The sequence below is a fragment of the Xiphophorus hellerii genome, chromosome 14, assembly GCF_003331165.1.
Source record: "Xiphophorus hellerii strain 12219 chromosome 14, Xiphophorus_hellerii-4.1, whole genome shotgun sequence".
Taxonomy (NCBI): domain Eukaryota; kingdom Metazoa; phylum Chordata; class Actinopteri; order Cyprinodontiformes; family Poeciliidae; genus Xiphophorus; species Xiphophorus hellerii.
The window spans coordinates 19,328,250-19,352,776 of NC_045685.1; the positions used below are offsets into that span (position 1 = coordinate 19,328,250).

The 24,527-nt window shown below is 39.0% G+C and overlaps 2 protein-coding genes across 2 annotated transcripts; one reads left to right on the forward strand and one right to left on the reverse strand.

Annotated features, from left to right (window-relative positions):
- The first annotated feature begins 361 nt into the window (after window positions 1–361).
- On the forward strand, window positions 362–4,616 carry cdca9 (cell division cycle associated 9). Its single transcript, XM_032584027.1, has 10 exons — window positions 362–695; window positions 811–942; window positions 1,978–2,018; window positions 2,093–2,144; window positions 2,228–2,295; window positions 2,377–2,444; window positions 2,515–2,610; window positions 2,836–2,911; window positions 4,268–4,354; window positions 4,453–4,616. Exons 1-10 carry the CDS (start codon window positions 596–598, stop codon window positions 4,492–4,494), a joined length of 762 nt encoding a protein of 253 aa, XP_032439918.1. The 5' UTR covers window positions 362–595; the 3' UTR covers window positions 4,495–4,616.
- A 412-nt stretch (window positions 4,617–5,028) lies between these two features.
- Window positions 5,029–9,627, reverse strand: plin2 (perilipin 2). The gene is made up of 8 exons (XM_032584298.1): window positions 9,511–9,627; window positions 9,274–9,319; window positions 8,976–9,171; window positions 8,159–8,241; window positions 7,719–8,004; window positions 6,789–6,964; window positions 6,560–6,676; window positions 5,029–5,703 (listed from the first exon to the last, which is right to left on the reverse strand). The coding sequence occupies exons 2-8, from the start codon at window positions 9,301–9,303 to the stop codon at window positions 5,239–5,241; spliced, it is 1,353 nt and encodes a 450-aa protein (XP_032440189.1). The 5' UTR covers window positions 9,304–9,319; window positions 9,511–9,627; the 3' UTR covers window positions 5,029–5,238.
- Between the last annotated feature and the right edge of the window lie 14,900 nt (window positions 9,628–24,527).

The following is a 24,527-nucleotide window of genomic DNA, read 5'->3' on the forward strand; positions in this document are numbered from 1 at the left end:
CTTTTCCCAGCTAGAGGTTTTTGTTTCATCAAATTATTCAAGCCATTTAAATATTAAAATCTGTCGGTACAAAAAAAATAAGCAAATTCGTGTTGATAGTCTTTAGTCATTTGGGGGGAAAAAAGAATTAACTCCTCTAATTATTTAAAAATAATTAAATGATTTGTGATTAAAAAACCTGAGTAAGATTTCCAGCGCCATTTATTTATTTATTTATTTATTTATTTATTTATTTATTTATTTTGACCAGATTATGTTAAGCATCGTTATAGTTGCTAGCCAACAGGATAAATACTGAGGTGACTTCCGGTTTTCGTGGCTGAAGAAGGACGCGGCGAATCGGCTCTTGAAATTGGACCCAGCCTTTAATTAAATCAGCTATTTGAAGATGTATAGTAAAAAATTAATTTCTGAAGTTACATCTCCGTCCAGTTGATGGCGGTAATGCACAAAGTCTGTAAACTGCCATAAAACGCAACAGAAGAAGAAGAAAAAAGAGGAAGATTAAATCAGCTGGAAGCACAGGTGTGTTTTCCTGGCGTTGGGTGTTTGTGATTTTTTTATTTTTTTACTTCTAAGAGGAAAAGGAGACAAAATGTCACAACGACGGGCGAAAATTGAAGCAAATACTGAGAACAAGCGGGAAATGCGACGGAAGAAACATGGGCTTTTTATCCAACAGATTGAGAAAGAAGGTAGATGACAACAAAGGTGTTAAACACCAAGCTGGAACATCACATTTATTATTATTATTATTATTATTATTATTATTATTATTATTATTATTATTTATTTTTAATGCATTTTCAGCACAGGACCGCATGAGGCACTTGGAGTCCAAACTGGAGAGTCTACTAGCAACAGTTGACAAAGTGTTTAAAGTGGAGCTGATGAAAATGCCTCCTTCTCTTCAAAATACTCTCGTAGGGGATCTGATCAGCCGTAAGTCTTTAAGTCATGATTTGCACTTGATCTTATTAAAAGTACATACTTGAAATTGATGCAGATGTAGCTGAACAAACCCAAATGTTGCTAAAGTCTGGTGACATAACGGGCGGTACATTTTATCATTTGTTTAACAGGGGCAGTAAAGAATGGAATTGGTGTAATTCCCTCTAAACTGTATCAAGTTTTAAGAAAGATAAAATAAGATGACCAGCATGTTAAAAAACAAAACGAAAAACAATGCTAGAATAAAGAGAAAAATGTAGGAGTTGGGTTTATTTAATTGGTTTAAATAAATTGGAACAATTTCACATCCAATATAGAAGGCATAAACAAAATTAGACATTGTGATTGAAAACTTTCTAATCCAAGCTCATACCCAACACACTGATATTTAATTTTGAATGAGATAATGGACTGACGACAATCTATTTTCACTATTTCTACGACAAAATCAATTAAGTCTTTGAAACTTTCAGTCCAGGTTTTGGAAAAAGACTGCTGCTTGTATGAACTACTTTCTTGACCTGTCTTGTTTTTTTTTGTTTTCTTTTTGACAAAATGAAAATGGATTCCTTGGTGGGTAGCATTTTTTTGATAGGGTATGTGGGCAGTTTTTCTCTCCCAAAAAACTGGAAAATAAAATCCTATCTGACGTGAACACGTTTATTTTTACTTTGTATGCATGGAGTAAGTTTCTCTCGCTTCCTGCTGAGTACGGGAAGATGAGTTACCTGCTAACTGCTGGGGGGGGGGGAATGATCCTGGAAATTGCTTGGGTTTTAATTGGTTTGGGTGTGGCAGAATGAGCTGGACACATAAACAATTTATACTCCCTGTTGCCAGAGCTTCTTAACTTATTTGTTTCAGTCTTGTCAGTATCTTAAAATTATTTATTATTCCTGTAATTGTTAAAACTTATAAGACAAGTACTTTATTTTGATTGGGGTTTTTTGTAGCAAAAAGTACATGCAAAACTGCTGTTTTTTTGGGGGGGGGATTTTCTCTAATTTTTATTGTCTTCTGTGATAGAGGAGGACCTCTCAGCCAGTGAGGTGTCTATAGCCATTCAGGTGAGTCTATTTCTTCCCTCTATGCTTCATATGAAAGAATTTATTAAATAAATAATTTCCTTTCCCTTCCCCAGAGTGAATCCCGTGAAATGGCTCAACCCCTCAAGCGAGTCCCCAGAGGACCATGTAATTGTTTGTACTCTTTATGCATCAGATATTCCACTAGCTGCTGTATTATGATTATGATTTTGCACTTTTCATTTTCAAAGTAAAATCAACTGATTCTGCGTCAGTGTTGTCCTCCCCAGTCCAGAGGTCTTCTGCCAGGAATCCAAAGGTGACGCGTGAATCGTTTGATGTAAAACAATGATTCAAACAGGCTTTTCACTGTTTTTTTTTTTTTTGTTGTTTTTTTTAGAGCGGCAAAACAACAGGCACAAAAAGAAATAGAACTATAACTGTCAGCAACAGCGCTGGAAACCTCAGGTAAGACCAGTTGTCTAAACCAGATAGAGACTGAAGGTTAAAGAGTTGCATGTACTTCTTTTTCCTACAGGACTTCCTCAGCGATGGTCAAACGAACCCAGAGCCATGTGGCGAGTCGCAAAACTGCCAGTCAGCCAGTACAGAACCAGAAAACGCCTAAACTCAGGTCTGTCTTTATTGTCTGTACTGCAGAAAAAGAAACCTACCACTGATGAGCCGGAGCTTTATTTGGGTTCTCCTGGTTGCAGTGCTGCATAGACAATAAATTATGGTCTGTAAGACAGGGAAGCCTATGTATAATAAAGCAGTAAGATGTGAATATTTTTACAACAAAATAACAGTCAAAATGAGATTATTGGCAACTTGAGGATTATTTATCCATTTGTTACAGGTCGGTTCTCTCTGCTGGTGAGCTGTCTTGTTCAGGATCTGCAGCCCACATCACCGTGACGACGGCGCAGGGACAGGTAAAAGTGCATACTTGTTACTTGCAGCTGTAGAGCAGCGTTTCTCAATCCCGGGACTCGGGACTCGCCTACTTCATGTTTTCTGTGTTTCCCTGACTTCACACACTTGACTTAAATAAATGGGTAATTAATGGGCCTCCTTGTGGAGGAGATGATGTAATCATTTGCCTCAGATATACTGGAGCAGCGAAACATCTAGGACAGTGGGCCCTTGAAGACAAGGATTGGAAACCAATGCTGTAGAGCACATGCGTCAAACTCAAGGCCCAAGGGCCAAATCTGGCCCACCATAAGTTTTTGTGTGTCCCTTTAGACTCTAAACAGGCACAAAAAGAGTCTTCAGTTGAGTGCCTAAATTATTTTATCAATCTAACCAAAGCAGCTTTTATCTGTATCCTGCCAAATTACATTAATGTGAAAAGAAGTTATTTAACTTTAAGGACTCGTCGAATGCAGAGACGCCTATTCTTATTTTAACAGCTTAAGAGGAAGTTTTATCAATAAATTTTGCCCTTTGAGTATGTTCATGATTTTTATGTGGCCAGAAATAAAAATGACTTTGACGCTCCTGCTGTAGAGGAAGAAAAAGTGTAACTTAACATCTTGTTGCACCTGAATCCAGGCTACTTGTTGCTTTTAGAGTCTTTCTATTAATGGAAGGGCTGATAAAACTTGTGCAAAACAAATCAGAACTAATGTGGCAGAGCTACTTCAACATGCTGCCACCAAGAGCAATGCAATTCCAACATTAATTAAAAATTTATTAGTAATTAACCCAATGACTGTAACATCCATTTGAAATCCTAAAAAAAATCTTAAACATATTTGAGCTTGAAGATTTAGAAAACTATTTTTTTTCAGTCTTATTTAATGCTCTCAAAAATCAACAATCCTTATGTGCAAGTGTATAGCAGCAATTAGAAATAGTTTTCACCCTAATGTCAGAATTTAACTTTTTTTCTTTGTAAATGAAAGTAAGCAGCATATATTGTTCTGCCTTAAGGCGGAAGATTTTCTGTAGCTGTTTTTAAACGATGAGAAAATCACATTTTACAGTAACGATTACTGCAAGTCCTGACATTTATGCTAGCCACTTAAATTGCTATCATCAAAGATTTGTTTTTTTTTTTGTGATCTTTGGGTTGCAGTCTTTTCATAGATTTCAGTATTAAGAGGGACATAAAGCTCCCCAGTAGTTTTGGGTTTTAAATGTTTACATTTATTTTTAACCTGCATATTGTCAGAGGTTTAATGCTGTTTCAGATTAAGTAGTTTAAATTGCAATTCTTTTGTAATTTGAATTGAAATATATATATATATATATATTTTAACATGCAAAGTTTTTCTTCTTTCTAGATGTTACAGTTCTCTGAAGAGACAAAGGAGGAAATCAACTTGGAGTTGCTTGATGATGTAGCTTGGTGCCAGATTCAGAAGCTTACGGTGAGCTCTTTATGATTTACAGGATTTCCACATTGAGTGCATTGAAATCTTGTGCATTAGTAGTAATCATTTATTCTTCCTGGATTTGGGAATTTCAGAGTCTGATGGAGTATTTATCGCAGCGCAGTCGCATTCAGTGATATTTGACCTCGACCAGCCAGTTGGGCTTGACTTCGTTTTTAAGTCTGTCATCTGTGCACAACCAGTCATGGTTTGCTTTTTTAAAAAAAAAAATCTAATAAAGTTTACTGGTGATACCGTATGATTGTGAAATCTTTCTTTCTCCTAAATGTCCTGCAAGGTCTTTTCAAACTGAATAGCTAATAATTATGAAAGTCTTTTGTTTTCAAATGGGCTGACTGGGGAAATTGTGGGCAGAAATGGGCTGCATAAAAGCTGTGCTGCATTTTTGAATGTGAAATGAACTAAATGGCAGATTTTTTTTTTCCGTATATTTGTGTAATAATGCAAGGTAGTGGTAATGTCATGCTGCGGGAATGACGAGCTGCATCTAAACCTGCAGGCTCTCTTGTATCGATGAAATCTGAGTGACATCCCCTTAAAAGTGACATAAAACTTATTGGTCAGATATGACTCCCATTTGTTTAAATGTTCAATTTCATTGGCATAGGATTAAAAGTTTTAAAATTACGTTGAATGGAAAAACACAGAAGTTCATAGTTCCAGTTTATTTTCTGAAGGCTTAAACAGATTAGCATTAGTCAAGTTAAATCCAAAGGCTTGAAAATAAAGACATTCATGTGAGTGAAATGATCACAGGGAAACTTCTGCAAGAATAAAAAAGCAACAGTGCAGTTTGCTTAACCTCCATACTCAGACATCAAGCATTTAGTGCTAATTAGGGACTTTGTAGTAAAATTACTTCAGCTGTCTGAATCTGGAGTGCATTGTTGTTGGGAATGTAGTGACTCCATCTCCACCTCCATAGGCTCCTCGGTTTGCGGCTGAGTGAACGGGGCGTTTCTATTCTCTGGTTGTTTGCTGCTGGCTGCGGACGACTCGGTGTGAATGCTCATCCTCGGGTAGAAAGGACCGACCAGCCAGTTGAGCGGCGTGTTGTTGACCAGGTAATCCATGACATTGTCCAGGGACTCCTTCATCTTGCCCAGCTGGACCCTGCAGCTGGTTAACACGCTGTCCGGCAGGTCTCCCAGCGCCTTGGCTCGGCTGAAACTGTTGTACACCTGTGCTGCCGAATGGCTGAGGGACAGCGCCTCCTGCTGGATGTGGTTGGGGAGTCCCTTCAGGCTGGAGACCAGAACGAGGCAGGTGGTCTGTAGCTGCTGGGTGAGGGAACGAGCGAGGGCCAAGGTGCGAGACTCAATCACCTGCAGCAAGAGGATAAAAATTTAAAATTAACATTTTTGATTGGTCTTTTATCAGTTTTATAATAATAATCGCCTTGCAGTAAAACCTACAACAAATATTTGCAAATGTATAACTAGCATATGAGAACCAGTCATAAAACGGATATTAAACTGGTATGAAGAAAAAACTGCTTCAGCAGTGGAAGCAGTTAATATCTGAGGCAGAAATGTGTATTAGCCCTAAAATACTTTTAACTGCAAAAACCCAATGTTATACTGAAAATGTAAAAACATTTAAAATTTGAATGCATTTTTTTTTTTTTAAAGAAAATACATGTTTAATATCGTCTTTACTCAATCCCACAAAAAATAATGCCATCAGTTAACTAAAACATTTTTCTACTTTTATTTTTTGGTAATCTCAAATAAATGTTATGTTGTTTTCACAGTTAGATCATGTTTCTCCAATAAAAGGTTAGTTTATATTTTCACATATCTTTACAAGGGTGTGGCAATAAATTTTAGTGGCTTTAATTAAACGTAAGCCTTTTCAAACATGGTAGATTTAAAGGCTGTGAGGGAGTTGGCTCTCCCTCCCGTTCTGGACCTAAATCCTCTTGGAACGACTAGTAAACCTTCATGATGCAACCAAAGGTCTTGTGCAGCATAATAAATGGTTTCATGTAAGACGTGGCCAGGACTTTGAGAGTTTCATTAATTATCCGTACAGTTTTTACATGAAGTCCTAATGTGGTGAGAAGCCAAAAAGGATAAATGTGTTTTTCCTCAAGGCTCCGACTGTTAAGCCACCTGGCTGGATTTGGTTAAACTGAAAGAAATTTGTTCAAATCAAAACATGGCTTCCTGTGCGAATTACCTCTGCATGGTGACCATTCTCCTGGCTCTGACTACCAGATTTCCACGGGACCATTGAGTTCAGCTTGTTGTTCACCATCTGGTTAGCATTGTTGATGTTCTTTCTGCCGTATTCAATCTAGAAAGAATAAAGATTAAATCTTAGAATCAGCATTTTTTTCACACTTTAAGGGAATAATTTAAATCGATTCTCGTAGTATCTAAGAGTAGCAGCTGTGTTAAAGTCGCACCAGGTCAACAGTGGAGTTGAGCTCAGAGATGAACCCCGTGCTGCGCTCCTTGCCCTCCTGTATCCTGGCCACGGCCCTGGTGTACGCTCTCTTTCTCAGCTTGGTGGACAGGCAGCCCAGGCGGACGTAGTAGCTCTCTTTATTATCGAAGCCTTTCACGGCTTTAGCCTCCAGCTCTGTCACAAGGCGAGGGGAAACAAAAACACACTATATTTAGGTGCCACAAGCCACTGCATATGTGAGGTTTTCAGTCATGAAAGTAAAATCAGTGTTAGAAAGCCTGAGCTTTAAATCCTTGAGAAGAACTCTGACCACAGTGTACCAGAGTGTCAGTCTGAACAACTCTTGATTGTGATGCTGGTGGGGAAAAAGCAGCTAATGCACATTTGCGTTTATCTCATAAGCCCGGTTTTCTGGGAACCAAAGTTAGCTGCCTGTTAATATCTGACCCATGATGCAGCTTTATGTAACTGCAAGATATTCTTTTAGTTCTTTACAATGTTGGAATTGCATTGCTCATGGTGGCAGCATGTTGAAGTGGCTCTGTTACATTAGTACTGATTTGTTCTTTTTATAAGACTTTAGTTCTTATGATTTTTTTTTTTTTTTGGTTGAGGCGTCACATGTTTGGACATTTATTCCCTCTGGTTTTGGATGCTGTGCAGCTGGAAGGATTTTTGGTCTCAGTTTTTTTTACTTTTGAACAGTTATGATACATAACTATGGCAACAAGGTTTTGACAATACATCATCTGATTTGCTTCTCAATCACATTGCATTTTTCTTTCCCTTTCATAACTACTGTACATGCTGGTCCACCACATAAAATCCCAATAAGATGGAGGTTTTTGGTTGCAACGTGACAAAACATAAAACAATAGAGGTGCCTGAATATTGGTTTCCAAGCATTTATCCAATAACTTCCACTCACCAAGCTCCTCCTCTGACAGAGGCAGATACTGCTCCACCAGGCTCTCGGACGTAGTGAGGGCCGTGTCCACTCCGCTGCTGACCAGCTGCACCACTCTGCTGTCCAGCATTGTGCTCACACTCCCACTGACGGCAGCCCTGGTCCTCTCCATCCCGTCCTGGACCGCGCCCCGGGTCTTTTCCACCACGGTGCTCAGAGTGTCAGAGACTGTGCCCTTGGCGCCAGAGACTTTTCCCGTCATAACATCCTTAGCGGTGGTTACGACATCCTTGGCGCTGGAAACAATCTGGGGGAAAAGAGAGATGGGGAATTTTTATTTTTTTAAATGATTGAAGCCAAAAGTGGAAGGTTATGGAAGAAAAGGCATGGGTCAACATGATCAATGCTTTTTGAGGACATTAGCTCACATCAGTGTTGTGCAACTGGGCTTGTTGCCATACCTGGTCAGAGGGCTGATGGAGGATTGGCAGAGTTTTCTCAATCTTGTCCAAACCTTTGCAGGCCAGGTCATTGGCAATGGCAACTGTAGATGGAGCAAAAGAGAAAATTTATCGTGAGACTTTCTGAAGCAAAAAAGTCAAGATAACTTGAGCATCCCTTAAACTTTTTCACATTTTCTTCTTTATAACCAGCGATATGAATGTGTTTTAGTGGGATTTCACTATAGACCAACACAAAACAGTGCGTAACAGAAAAGTAGAGGCAAAAAGTTACATAGCTTCCATTTGGATTTTAGTCCAGCTTACTTTGATATGCCAAAAATAAAACCCAGGGCCACTACTTGTTATCTAAGTAGTTAACACATCCAAAATCCAAAAGGTTTTATGTGGAGAACAAATAACACTGCACCAATCCCCAATAATGTTAAATATGGTTGTGGCTGCATCATGCTGTGGGCATGCTTTATTTCTTCTGTTGTGAAAAAGATGGGTGTAGCTAAATCATGTCCAATCCTGGAAAAACACTTGTAAAGAGATTGGGGTGCAGATCAAGCTTATTTGTTTAATATTTCAAAAACCACCCACTTTGTCTTGTTTCATCAAAAAAAAAAATCCAAATTGAATACGAAATCTGAAGAATTCTAGAGTTGTGAATACTTATGTAACACTGACTCATAATGAGGTGAAAGATCAACTGGATTAAGAGTCAGGAGTCTGGGTTAACCATCCTGTTTCATATTCTAGTGATGTGACTCAGCTGAACAGCACATAATGGCCCTCAAGGTTTTAGTATGTGTTGCTTGTCCTTTAATCTTACTTTGAGGTTCCAGCTTGCCGATGATGGGCGAGGCCGTGGTGAGGGCCACAGAGGTGATGGTGCGGACCCCTTGCTCTGCAGCCTCACACACACTCCTGATGTAAGGATGGTTGTCTTTGGTGTTTGAATACACACTGAACACCAGGCTGTAGGTGGAGCTCACCAGAGGGAGGCTGGTTACCCTCTCCACCACACTCTGTGAGCAAATATAGAGAAACACAATTTCAACCAATTTCTTAACACTGAACGAGTGAGATTCTTACAGCAACAGCATCACTACTGTCTTTACTAAACTCACCTGATTTGGCATAACTTCAGCTGCTGCCATTTCTGCTCTCAGAAATCTGTAAAAACATATTTAGACTTACTGTAACAACTTTTCTTCTGAAGAAATGCAAAAACAAAAGCAAAGACCATTATAGGAATAAGCAGTTACTTCCGCAGTACAGCGTTTTTTAAAAGTAGTTCCGGTATCTGTTGTAAATACCGCAGCTAAAAGCAGGCAGTTTCTCAATAAAGTGTTCAAAACACTTACCGAATTAAAGGCGAGAGATAACTCACAAACGTCACTTTCCTCACCGGATGATGTGAACGAAGCAACGGCTGCTGTATTTATTCGCTCTGAAAAAAATATCGCGAGATGAGGCGTGGCGCTGTGACGCAATGATTCTAGAACAAAGGTGACGACGAGAAGGTGGAATGAGAGAGGAGTTGGTTAGTCGGGGATTTCTAATGAGGCAACAATGGCGATTCAGCAGGTTGATTTCACGAACTTTCACCTGTCAGCTAAAGTTCAAAGCGGTGACAAGTGAAATATTTTGACATTAAAAAATGTGAATTTTCAACCATGACGTCAGGTGTTATCCATTTAGGAACTTGTTTTTTTTGTTGTTGAATTTTTCCTTTATTTATATAGTTGAAAGTCAAAGTCACTGGTGTTACTACATTTTTACACACACCTGTCGAAATAGGTTTTAATGATGTGATACATTTTTAGAATATGATTTTAATCAAATTAATCTGTTATAGGTAATAAATAAAACAGACAAATAAATAAAAATACCCTTGTTGCATATTCAGTCCCTGATACTATCCATGGGCAAGCAGGCATACCACATTTCATCCATGGATGAAAATTTACAGATGTCTTAACATCTTTGTTTCACTTTGGAGGATTGGTTCCTCTCTCCAGCAGTCACTGTGTGAAAAGTGGGGTCTACCCTGGAAAAGTTCACAGTCCGTCATCAGGGAACACCGGACAAACGGCCATCCACCCACACACTACCTCGCCCACTGTCACCTCTGACAGATAAAGAATCACAAATCACAGACCCTATTTAGTTGACCCACATATTAGAAATCTATCAAATATTTCTAATCTTCTTCAAATGAAACATCTTACAACTACATTATTAAATCTATTGCTCCTAGACCTCTAATAGACCCAAACACTTGAACTTTTTCTTTTTCAAGGCTGTGCTCGGCTCATTCCCTTCCTGACTGAGTTTTAATTGTAAGTTACAATTAAAACTCAGTTACAATCATTTGTTACAATTTGTAACAAATGATTTTATTCTGGGATTCTGTTGCATAAGTAAAGTTTCTGGAAACTAGTCCCCTGGGGATTTTCTTCTCATGGTTTGAGCTCACAAGCTTCCTAATACCCCAGGTTTGAGACGAAAATCTCCAGATACAGAGCATTAAGACAGAATACTCTGTGAATAATAGTTTAGTTTCTAAGTGTTTCTACTTATGACTAACAGTAATAGCATAGCAATGACCAGTGATCACATTTATTGCTGGTTTGAATCATACAAATACAGCTAATAACCTGACTAAGTATGATGCATGTTTCCCTTTCACCAAAACACTTCTGAAAAGTGTGGTGTACATTTGAGGTTTGCAACATGAGGCTCCAGAGCCACAAGAGGCTCTCTGGACCTTCAGAATAAAAGATGTTATTTTAGAGAGTTTTCTTCTGTCTTGCACAACCTAGTCAGCAAATACTTTGTTAGGGGTGGAGATGATTCTGCTTGAACCACTCCACATATTTTTCTCTCATTTGTCTTCTGTATACTTTTGATGCTAGTGATGCTAGTTGTTCACTAATGTTCTTTAGCAAACATCCGTGGCCTTCACAGAGCACCTGCAGTCACAATGAGCTTAAATTACACACAGGTGGACTCTGTCAACTAAAAAGTTGACCTCTTAAAGCAGCTGTCTATATCAGATTTAATTTAGGCGTGTAATGTAACAAAAATGTCCACATTCCACAGTCAGGCATAATAAGACACATTTATCATCCCGTTTGCATCTCAGTAATCATCAGCAATAAAAGGGACAGTGACTGCAAAGTTTATAACAGATGACCTTTTTCTGTCCGTGTGGCCCAGTAAGCTGCGTGCCAGGATGACAGCAGGTTAGCTGCTGCAATACAAACACATAAAAGCATGATTCATGCTCCAGTTCCAAGTCTGATCCCCGTCTTTTATTACCCTTTGTAACATCCGGTACAGAATGAAATCTGGTTTATTTCAGGTTATAATCAGTTGCTTAGAATGGAGGGATTTCAGTGTAGCTTACAGAGAAGTGTACAAACTGTGGTGCACATTCACTTTTTTGACTTGTGTAATACACTGAAAACTATCTCTTTCCTCTTTCTGGTGCATATTTCTGTTTTCATACACATTAATAAAAGTTGAATCAGTCATCTGTGCAGAATCACTGTTGCTTTGCATTTGGAGGCCAGATGGTGAAACACGTTCACATTTTCGCTTCTTCAGCTGGCAAACGCACTGGGACCATTGGGCTCAATTTATTAGCCTGTAAGTAGATCAAATCAAGCCCATATGAAAATGTTGGCTTCAGAAAACCACAGAGAGTCTGTCGGGATCAAAAATTTAAAGTTGGTTCTGATTTGCTGCAGGATCTAAAACAGAACCCCTGTCTCGTTAATGAACACGTAGCAGGTTGTGACTCCACGTTGTACTGGACATTGATCGGATCGTGTTTTATGGTACACGTCATGTTCCCTTTATGGCCCGGGCCGGCTTCAATGCGAATCAAAGAGCGCTTGATTGTGACTCATTCGCATGACGACGTGAGATCTCAAAAACTTCTGTTTAGCGGTCAGAGGTCTAATACTTTTTTCTACTTTTTTTTAAACTTTCACTTTGACACTGAAGCAATTAAAATATCACAGATGAAATGAACTGCATTAGACTGGCAGCAGAGATATTAGACAATATTAATATTGTAAGTTTTCTTTTTCTATTTTCACGTCATTACTTTGCTCTTCCCAAGTTTCTGTTTGCATTTTGGCAAAGCTTCAACCACACTTTACATGACCTCTGACCTTCACTGTTCTTGTACACGGATCTGTTCCTCTTTCTACTTGAAACTGGTGTTTTTGTCAAAGTGGATTAACAGATTAACTGTTGCAAATAACTTTAAATAAAAATCTTCAGTTCTATACTCGAAACCTGAAGATGAATACATTTTTTTTTAGGATAACAGTAAATCCAAACGTACATCCACAGTCAGAAAAAAATGACTTAAACTGGGAAGATTTAATGTTTTGGATGACCGAGTCAAAAATCTGAGGTTTGTCTTGAAAGAAACAGAAATACAAAAATTTAATTTGAAGGTATTTCAACAAAGTTTACTAATGCAACCAGAATAAATTCTTCTTTTTATTGTTATCCTTCAAATATATTTGCTTGTTTTTTAGTTGAATTGTGTGGGATAAAACTTGCTTTGAATTTATTCATTATGATCTAATTTTTTATATCACAAACTCAGCTTTTTGACGGGGCTGCATGGAACTGTTCAGGTTAAATAGTTGAACACTGGATGAATTCTCACTGGCAAACAAATAACAAATCAGACCTGTGTCTTCAAACATCTATTTCCAAGCAAATTTTCTCACACAATTTATAAAAGTTAGTTTGCAATTGCGTCATATATCAGCTTTATAAAATGTGTGGATGTTTAGTATCTCCTAATCCTTGTTTGTACAACATTTTTATGCAGACTGAAGGCACAGTCCTTTGACTTTCTACCTTAGGTAAATAAAACCCTCAGTGACATTATCTGGGGTAACTTGAGTTCACTGTCCCCACTCGACTTCCTTCAGATCACACCGACATTGCCACAGTCCAGCCAAAGAAAGACATTCATTTTGTCTCAGTTCTCGTTTCACGTCAGATTTACAGGGTGCAGATTCCTGTGGTAAACACTAGGATGTGCCAGAAAATGTGCTGCTTATTTGATCTCACAGTTCATTTCGCAATCAACAAGTGGCCCAGAAAAAGGGTTTTAATGAATTTAGCAATCAAATAAAGTAAAACGGCAGTGTTAAGCGTAGTACTTCCAGATTTAATCCAGTAGATGGCGCCAATGTTGACGGTTTCTGCGAACACCTACATACGTTGTTCATGTTTTAAACCTTTAGCACATAAATGTTGGTTTTGCAGTGAGCTGTACTTTTTATTTTTGTTACTACCACCTATTAGATAGAGGACAGTAATACTTTGTAGATTAATTTTAATATGAGCTGCACGTTGCCGCAGTTGCTCTGTCTTGCCACAGGAAGCCGCTGGGTGCCGCTGGGTTCAAATCCTGGCTTGGCGTCTTTCTGCATGGAGTGTGCATGTTCTCCCTGTGCCTGCGTGGGTTATCTCTGGGTACTCCGCCTTCCTCTCGTAGTCCAGAAACATGAAGGTTAGGTTTTTAGAGAATGACCGCCTAGATCTCTGGAGGTTTAAATCAGCAGAATCATATTTTAGGAGAAACGCATTGAGGAGCATTGAACGATGAAAGGAAATTCAGTCAGACCTGTATCTGTTTCCTGCGGGTTCTGCTGGTGTGCAGCTGGCATGGCGGGTACAAGAGAGTCTGTACCCCCAGGGACTGGAGATCAATCAGCTCCATTGTGCCCTCTGAGACAGGCAGATGATCTGGGCGGTGAGCCAGCCCTCCTGGCTGGGTAACAGATACCTGTGGGCTACTGGGAAAGTGTCACACCTCAGGATCACACACAGCGAGAGACGCTGCTGGAAGACAGGGAGCAGACAGGAGGAGAGCGGCTGTCCTTTCAGGCTTTGAAGATCACAGGGGAATGAGGCTGAGATCTGGCTTTAAACCTGACTAGAAATATGACTCACTGATGATCAGCTCTAAGTTTAAATGTTACAACCTCAAACACGATCTCTGTTGTAGATGTATTTTATCCACCCTTAAAGTGACATACGCAGCAGAAGCTAACTAAAAAACAAATCTGATCTGGGGAAAACAATTGTAAACTAATGCTTTGATTGTAGAATCACGACTGAGTATCAAAATGAGACAGGAAGAGGATTTAGGTGACTTTGAAAGTGGCACCAACTCTTTGGTTAACAGAGAATGAGCAAAGAGAGAGGAAATATCCACCAACCGATAGAAGTGTGGATGAAACATAGAAGGCCTGGTTAGAGATGATGGATGCCATCTATCTACTTCATCGTACAACATGTCATGGTTCAGAGAATGTAATATATGAGCAGCTTGATTGTAACAGTTGAACTACTGTTGGCTCTTGACCTTTCTCATTCTGAGTTGTGCATTAAGTTGCTACCCTGGTCGGTTGAGCCTTTGTTGACAAGCAGTTGAACAAGTGCACCAAACAACATAGCAGCTTAAAGTGAGAGGTGGCGTTCATTAAGATCGCCCTTTGTCACAGATTTTGTTTATAGCCTTTGTGGACAGACTTTCAAGGCACAGGAAAGGTGTTGAGGGATCCGTTTTGGTGGTCTTAGGATTGGGTCTCTGCTTTTTGCAGATGATGTGGTCTTATTGGCTTCATCAGACCGGGATCTCATGATGAAGGTTCCACCAGAAAAACTGTCAGAAGGTTTTTTGCGAGTCAGAACTTTCTAGTTTGTTGGCAGGAAGAGGGTGAAGTGCTTTCCTTGTGGTCCTGCCCCAAGTAAAGGAAATGTGAAAAAATAATGGATATTTTTTGCACAGTATTCTGTGGTGTTGTAACCACTCCTTTTTATGTATATATGCAGCTTGCTAAAATACATTTTCAAAAATGGTAAATAAAGAGGAGAATTTCAGCTATATTTACACAATTTCAGCTCATGAAAACAGGCAGCCAGGATCTCTTGTCTTAGTCTATTAAAAATAATTTTAAAGTACATTGTAAAAACTTCAGAAACATTCATCAGGACTCAGATGTTGGCTGAGTTTTGACATCCTTGTCATATTTTGGGATCTAAATTTGATGAAGCTTCTGCCTCAGCCTGACATTTCCATGTAGAAATGCCCTGATGCTCACCATTCTGAAATCATCATGACTTCAGCCCTTAATAAAAGAAGGATCTGTGCAGACAATAGATGCTTAGTGGGGTATCCAGCACACATTTATAGACAAAAGTCTTGTTAATCCGGGCTCTGGGCACCTGTTAGATATAATCCTGAAATAATGACTTTGGCTCATTAGCAAGGACAACCATCCACGTCTCCCGCTGTGGGTATCGAGTTAAAAAAACAAAAAAAATTAACAACCCGTCATAGTTCAAATTGTGAAGATTGAGATCTTTGTCATTCCTGTGGCATCGTGCCTCGACCCCAGTTCCACCTTAATGATGAGTTCCAGTAACAATTTTTCATTTTGAGAGAACAAAACAAACCCAAAGCTGCAGAATCAGAGGTGTTTGCGCTGGTTGTTGAACACTTAGGGGCAGATGTGAAACAGGAAGATTAGACCCATGCGGTTCCAACACATGACCCTGCGGTGCTTCTACTGGATCCCATCGCAGGGCTTTTTCACAGAACCTGGATTAGCAGGCCGGCTGTTGGAGCTGGCAATGAGGGCATCCATTCACTGTTATATTTTCTGTTTGCTGACAACCTCAGCAGGTTCTGGTGATTAAGCCATAATTTAGAGAGATCTGAAACCAAATGTCTAAGTTGAAGCTGTGTTTACTGAAAACAGCTGCTTTAACAGGCACTTAGATGCAATTGAAATAAGGTTTTTCAGCATGTGAGTGTGGCTCTGTCTTTGTGCAAGTGTGCGTACATGCGTGGGCCGGCTTTTTGGGCACCTACACAGACAATCTCTTTGTTTTGGAAGTGTTCGCTTAAGTCTTCGGGGGCAGACGGCAGCCAAGAACAACGTGGGAAAAGAGCAGTACTTCATTTCTGCTTTCCATCCGGACCTTTTTTTTTTTTTTCTTCGTTTTTTAATTTTCTGGACTCTTTCTGTCAGCTGGTCTCCAAAACATCACCTGGGGGATTGCAGAACGTTGTAGAAACCAGAAGAAACCCCTCTTGGACTTGAGAGAAGCTGTAATAAGTACAGAGTGGCAACTGACAGATGGGCCAAACCGGTCTGTCGTCTTTCTGGGCCTTTTTTCCAGCTTCCAGACACTTACTGTGCGGGCACCCGAACGGACCTCTGCTCAGGTGGTCTCTGCAGCCCAGCAACGACCCTCTGTTCTTTTTATTACCACCCACTTTTTTTTTTGCAATCCTTTTAAACAAAGGAGACAAATCATGAGGATTGTGAAGGAAGTCATGCAGATAAAAATTAGGAATGCCTGTTAAAATGAAAGCGTTGGTGTAACACAAAGTAATCCTCATTTATTAACCAGGATTCTACATTCATCTTAATTTTAAAGTGCTTCAAACTTTTATAAATACTAGTCTAGGCTCTCTAGCTGTAGAGCCTAGACAGAAAAAAAATCCCATACATCTTTCCCCCCCAAACAAACAAATAAACAAGCAAAAAAACAACAATCAATCCTTAAAATTTTAAAATTGTAATTTTGTCCTAATGAGGACACAATTATGTTTTGGATCTACAATATTATACAGTTCTTTTTTGTTTGTTTTTACATCAATTTTGCATGTTTAGTTCATTTTTGGGCATATGCATTTTTGAAAATTTTCACTCAGAAACAAATAATTTTGGTGGCCCCAAAAGCTTTTCACTTATGGCAAAGAGTTAGACACCACTGGTTTAATTTATGATGCTCCAACAGAGAAAGTTCTGCCTGTACAAGATTTAAAAGTAAAAAAAAAAAAAGTCCTAAGTATTGCATTTCCTTTTTAAAATGCAGCTCCGATTTTACTTTCACAGCACAAAACTGTGTTATCTGGAAAATCTGGCAGACATGTCTCAGATACTATATCATTATGAGCAAGGTTATTTTGTGTAATCTGAAGCGATAATTTGAAAGATTTTGATACAAAGTTATTCACCTAACTGGTCAAAGCAATTGTATGAATATTGATCTTAGCTGTGAGCCAGGATTTGTCTGTAATTCCACACTTCTCTAAAGCAGAAAGATTAAACATAAAACCCCAGAGTTCACTGACAAGTTGACTGATCGTTGGCAACATTGCGAGAGAGGGTCCTCTCTGCCGTCTGCATTCGACTCTTTTGTTGCTGGGAGCCTCCAGACGCAGAGCGGTGGCTCTGATATACCCCACTGAAAAGTAATGCCCTCAGCTGAAACGAATCTGAGCTGACAGACAGTCGGGTTACTGTACCCTCAGTGAGCTTGGCATCCAGCGCCACGGAGGCCCGGCAGTGGCCGGGGGCTTTGGTTTCCCCCTGGAGTCTCAGGCATGAGCGGACACACGCAGAAACGCACACATCCAGCCCGCGTGCCAAATTCCACAGGGCTGTGAAGGCGATCAGGACAGATGAGGAAAGGCAAGCGAGTGGCACTGAGCTGCGCTGAGAGGAATGGACATGTTTAACCCCTAATTTGTCCTTTCTTTTTTTTTTTAAAAGAAATTCTGCAGCTGCTTTGATTCATTCGATAAAAACAAGTTACTCTGTATCCCATGAGGGTTGTTTTTCCTTCCTGGTAACATATTTGGGAAATTCCTGCCCTCTTTTTGAATACATTCGACAAGCGGCTCTTTGAGGCCCGATGTCACTGATCAAACAGCGGTGTTTGGAGTCAGCTAAGGCCGGACAACCAGGTTACTCATGCGTGGGGCGCAGGCCTGCTCCAATGTGTTTAGCCAGAGGAAACCAACACATGTACTGTACATACCACGGCCCCAGGCTTGCCTGTTTGTGTGTTCCTACACGTGAGCCGAAGAGCAGGAAGTGGCACCGGTGTGCTGAAGTTTGGTTTTGCATTTCTGTTTTTGTAAAATTTGCAGACATCTTCAAAAGCACAAAATAAAACCAAACTCTTTTACAGAGGAAAAAAATAATATTTAGGGCATCAGATGTTAGAAAATATCCAATGAGTGATGTCAGTGTACATCCCTTTGAGTGCCAGAAGTGAGAGAATAGAAAGTTAATAGCAACTCAGACAACCCAGAATTACGATTCGTTTTCTGGACACATGTGTGAACCTTAAAGAAGAAACAGAAGTTCTCACCAGGTGCCACATTTAATGGGAAATTCAAGAATACCTTCTGTTTATTGAATATTCACTTGACTTCCAAATGGTACAACAGGCTCAGCAGACAGACAATAACTTCAGAATAAAAAACTAATATTTGTCCAGAGGTGATTAGAATACCAATCGTATTGAGTAAGACTGGTACTCATGTAAAATATTTTTTTCATATTCATATTTTTACTCATGTAAAAGTAAAAAGCAGCCATCCAAGAGTGGAAAAAGTATTTGGTAAGGAGATTACTGAAATAAGGAGTGACTGCGTTCATAGCATTAATTTAGTGTTTTGAAATGATGTCTTTATGCACTTCTGGCATCACGACTAATAAAAATGTAGGCAAAAGAGAGACTTTTGCAACTATATTTTATTCAGCATGAAAATTAAAACTTACAGTAATATCTATCCATGTTACAGCATAAAGTATATCCAGTGATGATATCTACTGTTTATTGGATATTCTCTTGACCTCCAACCAGTATGGAGAGCCATTTCAGCCAAAATTAATGGCTCTTCATAAACCAGGCTCAGCAATAACGTTAGGACGACAAAGCTTGTGAAGAAAACAAGAGGTCTCACTTCAACACAAACTCCATTCAGGAAAGTTACTCACAGTGGATGTAGTAGTACGTAAGAGTAGTGATACTTCATAATAATAGTACTCAAGAAAAAGTAAAAAGAAACTACTCCTAAAAGCACATATTTACTCCACAATTTACTAATTTACCTGTAACTGGTTACTACCCACAGGAGTTTTAAATTTTGACTTTATTTTTGCAAATTACATAGTTTATACTTCTACTTGAGTGAAAATATATTAGAGTTTTGCGACTCTTATTTGAATAAAAATGTTTTTATAGATGAACTTTACATCTATCACATTTGGTGAAGGTTAGAAATGTTTACATTTTCCCAAATGTAAATGTGAACGTTGATCAAGTAATACTCGTAGCACCAGAACCATGGGGTTTTGTAAATAATTTGATACAGAAAATAAACTGGAGTAGAAATAAAACACAATCTGAAATAACTACAGATAAAAAAAATATTTTAGGAAAGATTTGAAAGATTCTTAGCTGATAGAAATCTTTGTTGAACAAAGAAATGTCATAGATTCAGAACATATAGCTTTGGTTTCTGACACCTGTGTGTCGACATTTGAAAAAATTGTGAATTTGTTCATGTTCTACTTCTTCTCACAGTAACAGAAATCTAAACCCTTTTCGTTATATTCCTGAAGTGTTCTGCTTCTAAAAAAGGACTGGGACATGTAAAGAAAAGAGAGCCAAAGACCCTTCAGCCCATCAAAGCAGTCAAACAAAAGATCTCAGCTTAATCACTGTCATTACCCGATGCTTCAACCTCTTATTTGTCGTGCTGGAACACAGAAATCCTGTAATATGTCTTGAGTAAAGACATGACAGATGCTTTTTAGGCTTGTAAAGTCTAAAAATACATCTTGGGGGGTAGAGAGGGTTGATTTTGCAAGTCTGCAGGTGGGATCTTTGAACAAGTGATCCTACAGAGTACATCCATCACTAAGAGTAACATTTGTAACATGAGGGCATAGCTTACCTATGCACTGCTAGTCGCACTGAATGTAAACTATTCATGTCTTGAGGGATTACACACTGCATGCTCTGACTCTGAGGGGTGTCGCTGCTGTTCTCAGGGTGCTGCAGGGGGGTCAAAGTTCACCGGGGGACTTCCAGCGGTCTTTCCTCCTCATTTCACCTGATGACAAATGTAAGCAGGGAAGCTTTGAAGGCTGGCTGTTATGTAAAATCAACTTTTTGAGCTTTATATCATGTTTTCATGTTATTTCTTCATCAAAAACATACCTGGTGTGTTGCTTTTGATTTTTTTTTAACACACATTGTGAGTGTCCGCCACCTCATCTTCACCACTCAGCTCCCCCAGACTAGTGGCAGCAGCAATTAGCAAGCACCTGGAGAAACTGCCTGTCTTATCACACAAACTACTTCTTAGTCCAACGCTCCTAAGAATCTTGTAAATGGCATAACAGAGGAACATACTTGTGGTGATTTTTCAGGTGAAGTTTCAGGAACGTCTTAAAGTCACAGAGGCCAATTTCAATTTCTCTTAGGTAATGTGTGATATATACAACATTTTAACAATGACTGATGATCAGATAGTTACTTGACTGTGGTATAAAATTTGTCTTGAAAATAAATAATACTGCCCCCATTTAAGAATCCAGACGTGTGTCTGGATATTAGACCTCCATTCTTCTGATCAGAAACAGTAGGGCTGACTCAGATTGATTGTTAATGGTACGATTCTGAGTTGTTTTGAGGTTTATTCTGTATTCTTTAGTTTCTTTTTTATTAGATCAATCTTGTTTCTGTTTAATTCAGTTCCTCCTTAGTGATTCTAGTTTATTATGTTTTTTTTCTTGTGTCTAGTTATTTTTTGTTGCTCTAGTTTAATTATGTCTCTTAGGTCTAGTGATTCTTCAGTGTTAGATTTATTCCCTCGCCCCTGTCTCTTTCTTTCTCTCTTCTCAATCTGCCTTCTGCTCTCTCCCCTCACACCTGCAGCCTGTTAGCTCATCAGTCCATGTCATTATTCACCCTCATATATAAATATTTAAATGCTTCTCTTGCTCACACTTCTTACTGGTCCTTTGTGTTATACCCTGTTATTCTTCCCCGTGTCCCTTGATGACTTATTCTTTGGATTTCTGTTTTTTGTTCTGCTCTGGCTCCCTGTGCTCCGTCTGTTTTTTATTTTTATTTTTCATTAAAACTTTCTACATGATCCATTCTCCCAGCTCCTGTCTGCATTTTGGTCCAATTGTGACAGTTTTAGCTGCTTTTAAACATTTTCAGGGCTTTTTCAGAAGCTCAACATTAGCTTTGTTTGATGTACGTTTAGAATCCATTTCCTACTGGAACCCCAAACTGTGTTTGCTCTTTCGGTAATATTTTATCAACTTTGTGCATTGAAAGAACTAAACAGCAACCAGCATGATGCTGCAATGACATGCTTTGACTGTTCTACAGTTTGAAAGTCTCTGTGTTTTTGTCACTGTAACCAGACAGATCAATCCTTGTCTCATTGACACTTTGCTTGTCCATGAGAAGAACTAAAAATTCAAGTCAAGCAAAAAGTAAGTTTTGGGATAAGCACTACTTTCATGTGTGCATTAATTTGAGTCTTTACTTATAATTTTGAAGTTGTATGTTGCATAATCATCCACAGTAAACAAATAACAGCACAAATAAATCTTTAATACACCAAATTAATCTCCTTCCTACACATGAGATGCATTTTTGTGCTTTCTTATAAGAGCAGCAGAATCAAAGTCCCATGTCAGCAGCGGTTCAGGTAGCTCATGCCATACATACCTTTTTATGTCTCTTAGTAGGCAGTAAGGCAGAGAGCATTTTTAGATGCATTGTTATTACAGTGGCCCTGGATAATTTCAGTGCTGACAGGCCAATCTTGATGCATTACCACTCTGGGCGAAGCTTCAAAGAAAGAACATCACGTCATTTAGCTGAACAGAGGATCAAGGGTAGAGATGCCGCCTTCAGCCGTTACTAATGAAATAATATGAAAAAAAATTTAAAATCCCTGAAAGAGGAAGTAGACCATCTTGAGGTCATTTTACAATGATTTAAAAATGAAGCAGGGCAAAGTAAGCTCATTTACTGTACTAAAATCTATTTGGGCCTCTATTCAAACCTAATTTGATGCTACATCCAAATCACGTGTAGAGAAATTAAAACTTTGCCTTTTGGGCACCGCAAGGGTCGAGAGCAGGAATGCTTCATTCCTTTCAGTTGATCTCAGTTCACAAGCAGCTCGATTCAGATAATACTCTTCCTGACCTTAAATGGCCGGCAATGCCAGCGGCAGAACTACAAAGACCAGAGCAACTCATGCTTAAGACCAAACCTAAAGCCCAGAAAAGACGGCGAAACAGTCAGTTTGGTTCCAACTGAAAAACTTGAAACTTTTTGTTTGTGTGTTGCAGCAGCAGGTGCAGGACAATGACCTTTTGTTGTTTCATATTTATGAGACAATATTTAAGAAGTTACCTCTTTGGGTGCCTCAGTAAAAGGAAATAATCATGATGGGCTCAGAAGTGTAGCAGAAGTCGCCTCATCTTTTCCTAACGTGCTTAGATAAATGTAGTTTTATGAAAAGTGCAAAATTGTTGACCCTTCCAAGTTTTCAAAGACCCATACTTTCTAATAACCTTCTAAACAACTCTTGAGCAGCTCTTTAAGAAATCTACCAAAGTTTATCTTTGAGTTTGTCTTTGCAACAAGCTGCCTAAACACAACCGGGCCACTGTGGCTCAGCGGGCCGAGCAGCTGACTTGCAACTTGAAAGTTGCGGGTCTAATTCCTGTTGCCTTCTGCCTGGGGTTGGTGATGAACCTCACATTGTCTTATGATTTGTGTATTGGTATATGAGTATTTGTGAGCGTGAGTGGGTAAAAAGAGCTTTGAGTGTTCAGTATGACTAGAAAAGTTCTGTGAAAATGCAGTCCATTTAAAGACAAACTTTAAGCATTTTCTGAATGCACTTCTTGAACTGCTAAAAAGATTAAAAGAACATAGTAATAATTTATGAGGGTTTTAAAACTTTTGTCCATTGTTTCACTTTCCAATAAGCATAAATTGTCCTAATTTAGCAAATGTTGTGAAAACTAGATGTTTATACAGACAGTGCTTTGGAAAGCTGGTCTTTTTTTTTCACATTTTATGACTTTGGTGTATTTTAGTGGGAGTCTCTTTGTTATGCCAACACAAAGCAGTGCATAACTTTGAAGTGAAATGCGAATGATGCATGGTTTATAAAAACTACAAAAAAAACAAAAAGAAAAATGTGATGGTTGTGGTGTACATTTTGCATTCGCACCCCCCTCCTCCCAGCTCCATTACAAACACCTTCAGACGTTTTGTGTAGTTTATTCTCTGTTTGAATCCTGCTGTTTAAAGCTGGGTTTGGTTATAAAATGTTGCTTTAAGATCCCTTCAGTCTATCATCTGAATGTGGAATATGGCACAATTGCAAACCTACAAAAGCACAGATCAGAGAACCAGAGTTACGATGAGCTTATCGTAACTCTAGAGGAGCTGCAGAGATTCACAGCTCTTAATTTGTTATTAAATTCAAAGCTGAACAAAAAAATTCTGTTATTTTTTGACAGGATCTGTCAAAAAATAACTTTTAATCACATCCTCCATGAGTGTGGCAGGTAGAAAACCCCCCCAAAAAACTACTGCTGAAAGAAAGCCACAAGCTGTGTTGGGGACAGAGCAAACATATAGAAGAGGTTGCTCTTGTTAGATAAGACCAACATTGATCTTGAAAAGCTGAAATGCAGAGAACATTGTCCTGAACATACGATTTTCATATCAAAACATGGATGGACTTAAATACAAGACAATTATGGAAGAAAATCTGCTAGATGCTGCAAAAGAGTTAAGACCGGAAGGTTAGGCTATTCTAACACAGGCTTCTGCCTGTGTTAGAATAGCCTAGTCAAAGCCCAAACCTATATCCAACAGAGAATTTGTGATGACGTTCACAGACTGAGAATATCTGATTAACCTTCAGTACCTACGTATACAAAGCTTGCAGAGATAGACCTCAAAGACTTTGATGTGCAGTTTGACAGAAAGATCTTTCTACAAAGTATTCTGAATGCAAATGAACAGCCCTCTCTTTTATGACTTTCATTTGTAAGAAAAAAAAAAATCAAAACCACACATCCTTTTCCTTCCTCTTTGCAATAATGCACTTTGTGTTTGTCCATCATAAAATCCGTTGAAGTTCGTGGATGAAATGTGTCAAAAAGTGGAAAAGTTTCAAAGGGTTTTTGCTCAGCACTGTGTATGTCTTCCATTCGTATGTTTGGATCTCCTCTGAATGCCTTCGCTGCTTCCTTTGAGCTGTTGTGACTGGTCTGGCCTTTCTGAGCTCCAACAAAAACAAACAGTCCTGGGCACAGACAGACAAGTGGTAGAAAAGAGTCCTTTGTGATACCAGCCATCGAGGACATCCATTAAGATGACTGGCAGCTTAAACACATTAGCGGAAAAGAAAAAGCATCCCTTCAAGTTCGGGCAGCACGTCAGGCGCGTAACGGAGCATGTTTCTTTA